Source organism: Lipophrys pholis (assembly GCF_963383615.2).
Source record: "Lipophrys pholis genome assembly, chromosome: 16".
Lineage (NCBI taxonomy): Eukaryota > Metazoa > Chordata > Actinopteri > Blenniiformes > Blenniidae > Lipophrys > Lipophrys pholis.
In genome coordinates this window covers 6,084,995-6,094,479 of record NC_137634.1, presented here as the reverse complement: position 1 = coordinate 6,094,479, position 9,485 = coordinate 6,084,995, and the positions used below count along the sequence as shown (strand labels likewise).

General features: G+C 41.9%; 2 protein-coding genes across 2 annotated transcripts; one reads left to right on the top strand and one right to left on the bottom strand.

The window, feature by feature from the left end:
• Positions 1-688: 688 nt before the first annotated feature.
• cUnh11orf54 (chromosome Un C11orf54 homolog) lies at positions 689-4,138 on the bottom strand. The gene is made up of 8 exons (XM_080484011.1): positions 3,973-4,138; positions 3,783-3,881; positions 3,126-3,199; positions 2,947-3,048; positions 1,762-1,938; positions 1,370-1,519; positions 1,168-1,284; positions 689-1,081 (listed from the first exon to the last, which is right to left on the bottom strand). The coding sequence occupies exons 1-8, from the start codon at positions 4,037-4,039 to the stop codon at positions 908-910; spliced, it is 960 nt and encodes a 319-aa protein (XP_080340137.1). The 5' UTR covers positions 4,040-4,138; the 3' UTR covers positions 689-907.
• A 753-nt stretch (positions 4,139-4,891) lies between these two features.
• LOC308122253 (uncharacterized protein) lies at positions 4,892-8,482 on the top strand. The gene is made up of 5 exons (XM_080483975.1): positions 4,892-5,263; positions 5,363-5,567; positions 6,034-6,155; positions 6,865-6,901; positions 6,986-8,482. The coding sequence occupies exons 1-5, from the start codon at positions 5,172-5,174 to the stop codon at positions 8,384-8,386; spliced, it is 1,857 nt and encodes a 618-aa protein (XP_080340101.1). The 5' UTR covers positions 4,892-5,171; the 3' UTR covers positions 8,387-8,482.
• Positions 8,483-9,485: the final 1,003 nt, after the last annotated feature.

Sequence of the window (9,485 nt, the reverse complement as noted above, 5' to 3'; positions counted from 1 at the left end):
ATACATCACATGGCAAATATTGGTCATTTATGGCCATCAGCCTCTGTGGGCCGTTAACTTAATACTTATTTAAGCTTTTCATTCTGTCTGGAGCTGTTGAAGAATTTCCCCCAGGGATTAATAAAGTGATCCTGATTGGACATCAAGAGAAGAAGAAGCATCGCCATGACAAAAACAGGAATATTTTGGGCAGGTGTGTCTACTCAGTACAGGTCTGTCCTTCACTTCGTGAATGGTGGAGTGGCGAGCCCATACTACCTGAAGAACGGCATGAATCCACATCATGAACTACTGAGACCTAATTTCCTAAAATCATGCATGTTTCTACTTAAATGTTGTATTTTCGTGATATATCCCTGCACCGAGAACTTTTTACATTTTCTATAAATTTCACCCAAAAGCCAAATATTCTTAACTTTTTGTGAGCAGTGTAGATATACAGACAACATTCTACTTGTACTTGTGGACTTGCAGTCTCTTCTGAGGACATGGTATATTATATGTTTTATTTTATATTTTGTCTGATTTGACCTCCAAAACAGGCGTCAGAGCAGCTCATGTAGTATTTCTTCTCATAATCTGAAGACACCTGTGTTGATTGCAAACATAACATTTTACTTCTGTAACTGTGCCGCCCACAGGTCTTCAGCAGTTTGATTCCCATGTTTACTTAAAAAAAACAAAAGCAGACTTTCAGGATTTCCTTTTAATCACAGTGTTGCTCACAAATATTCAAATAGTTCAAGTTCCTAAAAATAGATTTTCTTTTTTCACAGGAAACACACAAACAAACTCTGATGATCCAAATTGCTTCAGTGAAGTTCATTTGTTGCACTGCTTCATTTTTCTGTGACTCAAGGAGAAGACGACCCCGGTGGCTCCGGTCTGCCGCTGCGATCGATTCACTTCAGTCTCGTCCTACTTTGTGGGTCTCTTTGGGCCTGTCGATGCGGTACACATATTCCGCAGGCATGAAGTATCCCAGGTACTCCACGCTGTCCGGTGTGGTGTCGATGTAGTAGTGGCCGCCCTCTCCGTGGTGGCTGAAGCAGTGCGTGTGCTCCACCCGCAGGTCCAGGCCCTGGATACACAGCAGCCACACACACACACTTTAGAGAGGTGAGGGCTTCACAAACAGCCACACCGAGACCGGGACGCTTCACTCACGGGGTCTCGGGACACGAGGACGGACTGGCAGATGAGCGGCGCGCTGACCTCGAAGTGCTTGAGCCAGTTGTTGACGTCGTCGTCGGTGCTGAGGGGGCAGCCGGAGAACTCTCTGGGCTGAGGTCAACCCACAACAGGGAGACAGAATCAAGACGTGGGAACAGCCGTCGATGTCGGGATTAAATCATTTCCGCCGTTTTACCATGATGTGGATTTTCGCTTTCCCTTTCTGGATGATGAAGGTGCCTCCCAGAGCCAAGCTCTTCTCCGGGTAGCGACCTTCCAGGGCGGTCCTCAGGGCCGTCACCAGACTTTTACTCCCAGTTCTCTTCTTGGCCCGCACCTCGATGACCTGAGGACCAAGAGGACAGCCGAGCTTCTTTGTTAATATTTCTTCTTAAAATCTGCCGGACGCTCACATTTGATGGGATTAAGGTTCACTCGCTGCACCTTCAGTGAAGTTATTAACTCGAACATAATTGGGTTTGAGTTAATATATAAGCAGATGTCTTCATGTTTTCAAGTCAAAGCAACAGTGACAATGCAAGTTTGAAGGAACCTCCGCGAAGAAGATCATCTCTGGTCAAAGATTACCTTTCCCGGCTTCCCCTCACAAGCGTACAGGTTTCCCAGCAGAGCAAAGTTGCAGTCAGGGAATCTGTCGCTGTACTTCTCCTGCAGACACCGACCATCAGCAGGGTTGACTGAGGAGAAGTAGCTGCTGTTCACCGCGGGTCTTCCCTCCTTCTCAGTCAGGACCAGAGGCATCAGCTGCAGAGCAGACAAGTCAATGTCAAGCAAGTCCGACGACTTAAAACTACTAAATCTCTAAATATCTCTGGGAAAACTTTCAGAAACGAGCAGCAGACGGGTGTAAACCCCTTTTCATCAGTATTTTTACAGCTGCAGTTTTAGTGTTCTTACGGTTTTCATTACTTTTTTTCTCCCCAAAATGATTTTTGTGCTTTAAAATCTAATTATCTGACACTGACTAATTATATTTCTCTTGAAAATGTTTGGATGATTTTCAGAACTCTCTTATTTCTTTGACGTTTCATGTTTCAGAGGCAGCAGAGCCCCCACATTGTGATGATACCTCCGCCATGCTTTACAGTGTCGGCTGGATTTTCTTCATGAGCTTCGAAAAAACTGACGCAAAGTCCTTTTGAAAAGCTCAACGTTGCATTAATTTGTCTGTAGAATGTCAGAGATGTACAGAAGTTTCCATGTGATGCATCTCCAACACACCTTACAAACCCGGGGTTTGCATTTTCTTCAGTAATGATGGATTTTACAGGCTCAAAGCAGCAAAAATGGGATTTCACATAAAGACATCTCTGTATGTTTCTCACTCTCAAAAAAGAAAAATGAATTAAATGTTCATGTGGAAATCAGCAAGGCTGAAATAGTGTTGTTCTCTTAAGCTTCTTAATTTTATTCAATAACTTAAGCGAGCAAAAGAATTATGTCGATGAGAACAATGCAACCAGCAGGGCATGACCACCCAATATTATTGCTGAACGTTGAAGGAGTCAATCTTTTTATGAAAAGAAAGAATTAACCAAAAAAAAACATTTACCCTCTAATTAGACTTTGATTCAAAATTGTATTTAAACTGCAGCAGTGGCTTTGGAGCCAAGCATAATAAAAAAGTAAACTAGTGCTACTGACAGAGGAATGACTTGCAGATCTGTACAAGTTGTAAATAAACCAGATTCAATTATTTCTGTGTTGTTTTTTTAAGACCAGACAAAGTTGTGGTTATCTAACATAACCCACCTCTGCGTTCATGCCGGTGATTCTGGACGGAGCAGCTCCTGCACCGATGATGAAAGCTCCCGGCAGCTCCAGCTGCTTGGAAATCGTGTTCATGTCGTACTCCTAGGAGGAAGGAGAACAACTAAAGTGATATTTAGGTCATTTTTCCGTCGCGCTTTCCGCACCATCTCTAACGTTACCTTGTCCTTATGCACCACAGGAACCAGGTAAGGAACACCACCAACATCGGTGATGCGAGGACTTCCACACAAGCCTGCAAAAGGCGGCAGATGAAACAAATGAGGCTGCAAATACTGGAATGTTCAACGCTTGACCTGGACTCATCCAGCTTAATTAAACTGCAGGTGCAGGTTTAACCATTATGCCTTTTTTGTATATTACTTATTGCTCATTTTGGATTTTTCCAATCCACTTTATCTAACCAACTTTATTCATCCTCTATCGTTGTATTTTGCAATCTCTCTTCCTCTGAGGGGAAATATGAACATACAATCGGCAAGTATCAATACGTTTTTTGATTATGAATCATTCCAACACCTTCGATCCTTGAACACTGAACAGTTTATTTAATTTTAGCTTATGTAGTGATTGGGCATGTCCAAGAACAATTATTGGCAATAATTTATTGCAAAGGCACAAAATCGTCGTTAAAATATCATGCATCTTTATTTCTAAGCTTTATTTTCAGGGATATAATCACATTTAAGGAGGGAATACGTATTAACAAAGTGCATGTATGCGTTATGTGTTTGGGTGAAATGTGAAAAAAAAAAAGCTGTATATTCATGCTTCCCAAAGGATTCTGCAGCTGGCCGTGCAGACCGACAGTCTCTTACCTTTAGCTGGGAAGTGGAAGGGCTCCTGGGTGAGATCCGGGCAATCCACAACACTCACCTGAACTTCTGCAAAGTTGCTCTCCAGGCCAGCTTGCAGCGCTGCAGACAACCAGTACAAGCTTGTGGTCAGTGCGTGATTTCATAACAACACGGGGCTGTGATCACACACCGGACCCCCGGTCCTCCTCACCCCCTCGCAGCTCCTCCAGCTCCGGGGCGTGCAGCTGAACCTTTTCAGTCCCACTGATTCCTGCCATAACTTCTGGAAGAGCTGGAAGTGTTGGATCAGCGTGTAAGCAGCGCGGGAGAAGAGAAGACGACTGGAGAGCGGAGGCGGCGATGGTTAAAGTCCAAACAAAGACGAAACAGTGACAAGATGAACCCCCCGACAGGATGAGTCGCCTCGTCAGCACGACAAGGAAAGAGACGTTCACAATGATTCAATATATTTATAACCAATTTCAGGGATGACAAGGATTCTGAAAACATGCAACTAAAGTTTCCTAACTTGTCCTAAATTTCAAGTAAAAATACAGTTGTTAAAAATCTTTTAAAGTAAAAAAAACAAAAACTTTTCTCAGAATCACAACACGGTAAATCAAATTTTAAACAAATCAAAACATTTGAGCAGGAATATTCTCTTACTTTCAATAAGCAAATCAAACATAAACTGAAAACTTTTTAAAAGTAGAAAGAAATAGATGACATGATATAAATTATATTTGAGTCTAAAAAAATTACATAAACTACATGTATTCAAAAGTATTACTTGAATACTTGAGTGTGGGTATTCAAAAGTAATTATTTTCACTATTGCTGATTCTACAATTGTAATATTGGAAGAAGTGTGTCTTTATAGAAAAGTTGAGTTTTGGTTTCACAATAGTAAAAAGAATAAGTCAAAAAAAGAGGAAAGTTTGAATCATATTGTAGAATCCCAACGATTATTCAGATTTTGGTACAACTAGATAATAAAAAATGCTCGCTTGTCAATTTAAACTAAAAATACGTAGAACGAAAATAACTAACGGATTTAAACCGGAAGTACAAAGACGGAACGCTCTTGTTCGTTTGTTGCTCTTTGGTGATTGGTCAGCTGCTCTGTCGTCACAGCACACACTTCCTGGTAGAAACCCATGTGCATCATGTTTCCGGTTTTCAGTGTTTGTTGACTTTAATCCATTATTACGCGATGCTCTGCAAATAAGACGTTAACATGCTGAACTCTGTGTGTATTTTCTGATCCGGGACATTTGAAGAAGTCTGTGTCTTGTGTGTTTCCATGAGATACGCGATGAGAAAGCGCGTCGACGGAAACGTAATTTTGTAAACACAATGAGATCAGCTCAAACAGCTGAATAGTGATAGTATTCGGAATCGCATCACGCCATGCTGGGAACACCGATAGTAGATAGAGGATCGCGGTATTCCGGGTCTTTTGTGGGTCAGAACCCGGCCTCTGGATCCAGTGGATCAGACAGGTGAGTCGTGTCGGGCTGGTCCGAGTCGTGTCGGGCTGGTCCAGGTCGTGATGATCAAACAGCGAAGCTTCATGGTGACTTTGAGGTGTTTCTCTGCAGTGATTCAGGGAACAGCATCTTCATCACCCAGCACCCTGTTAAGCCAAGAAGACAGAGGCGTTCTGGTTTGAAGACCCCAAATGGAAATGAGAACGACAAGAAGAGGGAAAGAAGAGTCAAGCTGCCAGCCTTCACTTTCTATCATGTACAAGGGGGGAAACCCACCAGACTTGAGTTGAATAAGTCTCAGAACATCCACTACCATGTGAGTCCCAACCTGCATGAGGGAATGAATGGTTTATATTCTGGCCCATGGTTCAACAAATAGAGAATACAAATCATTTCATTTTAAATTACTGGAAAGGAATAGGTAGAAGCCAGTGGCTTATTTATGCCTATCCTATACGTTCTGTAGAATAACTTAGAATATGTGCAACCTACAAAAAAAAAAAAAAGCTTGCAAGAACATAAAGTAATACCATAAGTTTTGATAAGTTTAATAATAGCAAGTAAGTAAAAGGGATCACAGGTCTCACCCTGGCTTGGCTAAAATAACTTATAACAGCAAAAACAGCATGTGGGAGGTTGTAGTGATGAGAATGAATTGGGACATCAGAGACCAGGTGGTGTGTGTCAGTGTATGAAGAAGTGACGCATGACCTTGGCCTTGCTCATCCGCCTCTCTTAATACATAGGAGCACAATATTACAGTGGTTCTCTCTGTGTTGCAGAATGCACTGATGGGAGGCTTCTTCTACAGTGTCAGAGAGCTGCAGGCATGTGAAGCTACAGATCTGCTCTCGTCATTACCCACCGTGGACCAGGAGGGAGATTTTATAGCACCGGTATCAAAGTAAGTTCGACTAATTAAAAATAAATAAATAAATAAAAGAAAATCTTAAAGGCACACTAGGAAATAATTCAGTACTTCTGAGCCTATCTTGAAAGAAGCAGCCTAAATTCTAAGTGCTACTTCTAAGTTCTTGAAGTAACAATAAATCTGAATTAACATTACACAGTGTTTTAATAGTCACTTAACACATTGTTACTCACGTGAATGTACCATGAAGTCAGGACACTGAAATGTAAATAGAAGCATAGTGCAGAAAAGTTTGATTTCATCATTGTGTTCAATCAAATAACAAATAAAATGGGGGGGGGGGGGACTGTTGCTCTAAAACTTCTTTATGCACGTACGTATTGGTGCAGCTTTTTACATTGATCAATTAGCTCTTCGCTATAATGTGTCTTCATATTCACACCATGACTTTCAAACTAATAGCAAGCGGGATGTGAATCCTAATTTTAATTCTGATTCATTAAAAGCTGTTTCAAAGTTTGATTTGAACATGAAACTCATTTAAAATCATTGTGGCATGTATCACAAACCAACCACTGAAGACATACATGAAGTAATGTGAGTATAATCATACCCTCCATCCATCTTTTCTTTTGATTTAAGGTTTTTACTCTTAATGAGGCCTGGTTTTACTTTGAGTTGCTCAAAATTGCATTGAATTTTCCAGCTCATCCTTTTTTTTTTTGTTGTTGTTCTATTGCAGACAAGAAGAACTATTAGAAGAAGAGGACATCAAAGTGGTAAGCGTGTTTACAGCAGGAATAATGAATTTTGGAGCATTCTGTCAGTGTGAATGGAACCATAGCTTGTGTGTCATCCAACAGAAGAAGAAAGATCTTGTGGTGTTCTCCAAAACAAAGCGCCCACAACCTTGGTACAATCCACCGAGGGCGAATCGACAAAGCGGCGCTGCGACACCGTCCCGTGAAAGACTCGGAGGAGCGTCTCACTCCGGCTCCAGAAATGGAACATCTCCTGGAAACAGACAGACGGGCAAAAATCCGAGCCGAATCCAAGCTGAAGCTTCAGAGACAAAAGAAAACAGAGTTTTCCAGCAAGAAGAAACGCAGGACGAGTCGGCCGGCGACAGCGATGCTACTTTCTGTGAGTTTCTTGAAGAAGACGCACAAAATGCTGATGGAGCGTCCACAGCTGGAGCTGAGCTTCAGGCAGACGAGCAGGAAGAGCCCGGAGCTCAAGGTGATGATTCTACGAGCCAGAAGAAAAAGAGTAAGGATTTAAATGTGACTTTAGAACCAACAGAACAGGTTGGTGAGTCTGGAACATGTTTAGAAACGACTGATAAAAGAATCAAGAAGAAGAAGAAGAAGAAAAAGAGGCATCGGTCAGAAGGTGAAGAAACTTCCATAGAAGGGAGCCTTTCTAATGATGCCATCAGCTCACCAGCAAGCCTGAAGTCGATGGTTAAAAAGAAAAGTTTTGATGGACACACAGCAGAGGGCGCTGAAGACAAAGCCACTCAGCTGGTGTCTCAGAAGAAGAAGAGGAAGAGGAGGAAGAAGAAGAGGTGGCTGAGTCTGAGCCTGTGCAGTGACACAGTGACTCAGAGTGATGATTCAGAGTCTGTGCAGAAACAGACCTCTTCCTTCCCCGCTGCTGATGCAGGGACGTCAGCGAGCGAGTCAGCAGAAATGGGGAAAAAGAAAAAGAAGAGGAAGTTAGAAGCTGCGATCGGTGATGGAAAACTGAGCGAGACGCTTCAGAAGAGTGAGGCAAAGAGGAAAAGAAAGGAGAAGAGTGCGGTGACCCCCGCTGGAGTGTGTGGACCCGACGCTGATGCAGGTTATAATCAAAATGGTGAGGATGGAGTCGTGGTGAAGAAGAAGAAGAAAAAGAAGAAGAAGAAAGACACAGAAGCAGTTCCACCAGCTGCAAGTCAACCCATTCAGTCTGTGCTGGTTTCCTGTAGCTCACTCCAACAGGAGAAAACCGGTTTAACTGTGGATGGACACGATGCGTCGCCATCCACACACACAAACAATACGCCGGAAAAGAGAAGAAAAAGAAAAAGTGATAATCCACAGAAGTTTGATCCAAACTGGATTGACAGTGAAATAGAGTCGGCTGAAGGGGAGAGAGCAGATGAGACAGCTGGTTTCAGTGAGATCCCAGCAGCGCTTCAGAAGGCTTCATACGATGCCAGTAAAAGAAAAAACAAGCGGACGCTTCATAATCCAAGTGAGGATTTCCTCACAGACTGGTAGAAACTGATATACATGTATTTTCATATGTATCGACACGTTATGAAGAGAACTCTGTAGGACTGTAATAAAAAGAAAAATGAGACAAAGTTGTGGATGAAAACTACACTGAATTTTTAATGACTTTGTTTATTCAAGTAATATTTTTAGGTCTATTTGGATTATTTTAAACAATTCTTCTCACGTTTCTGTGTGATAGAAGAATGGTCCCCAGACTTCTTGTGCTTGGAGCTTTGCAGAGTAACTTTTAGAAAAATATGTGGACCTTCTCTCATCTCTGAGTTGCTGAAACATTACAGTGACGTCAAACACCTGTGGACTGTCACCTCCATGAAACCAGCCCACAGGAGGCTCCAATCTGGCCCAACAAACCACTAAGCAAATTTTAAAATCAGCTTGGGATCCAAGCTGAGATGATGTCATGAAAACTAGTTCCCTTATTGCTGTCAAACTAGACTCAAAGCCATGCTGCCAGGGTGAATTTGTAAAAACATGCAAAACATGAGTTCAACAGTTGTAGGAGACGTTTTTGGACATTTCACTGTATTTTACAAAGTTAAAATTGGATCTATCGAGAAGAAACTAGGCTGTTTGTGGCCCCTGAACTGTGTTTGACACCACTGATCGAGACCGAAGCTGGTCCGGGACGTCTTCTGTCCTGCATGTTTTAGATCTCCTTGCTTCAGCACATGAATGTGATAATTATTTATCACCAAGCCTCTAAAAAGTCCAATGAGATGCCCTTTATTGTAATGATGTAAAACATACAGGGCAGAGACTCCTGGACGCCTCTGTTCTACAAAGTGTGCTTTCTATGAGATGTGAGACTAATATTCACACTGCCCTCTCTTCATCCCTGGTCCAAGACCAGGGGGAGAGATGCACAGAAATAAAACAGGACCTTCTGTTATTGAAGTAAACTGAGTATATCAAACATCTCATTTAAAGATGGATGTATGAATCACACACATTGTTAATGTGTTTATTTTATTATTTATTAAAATAAGTATTTATTTTATTATATTTATTTTAATATGTTTATTTACACTCCCCAAGACCCACCTGTTCAAAATGTATTTTCCCTGTCTGTTATCACATTTTC

Coding starts and splice junctions, on each gene's coding strand:
- cUnh11orf54 (XM_080484011.1), bottom strand. CDS start 4,039: ATGGCAGGAATCAGTGGGACTGAAAAGGTTCAGCTGCACGCCCCGGAG. Junction 3,882..3,972: donor GCTGGAGGAGCTGCGAGGGG/GTGAGGAGGACC, acceptor GGTTGTCTGCAG/CGCTGCAAGCTGGCCTGGAG. Junction 1,285..1,369: donor AAGCGAAAATCCACATCATG/GTAAAACGGCGG, acceptor GGTTGACCTCAG/CCCAGAGAGTTCTCCGGCTG.
- LOC308122253 (XM_080483975.1), top strand. CDS start 5,172: ATGCTGGGAACACCGATAGTAGATAGAGGATCGCGGTATTCCGGGTCT. Junction 5,568..6,033: donor CTCAGAACATCCACTACCAT/GTGAGTCCCAAC, acceptor TCTGTGTTGCAG/AATGCACTGATGGGAGGCTT. Junction 6,902..6,985: donor AAGAAGAGGACATCAAAGTG/GTAAGCGTGTTT, acceptor GTCATCCAACAG/AAGAAGAAAGATCTTGTGGT.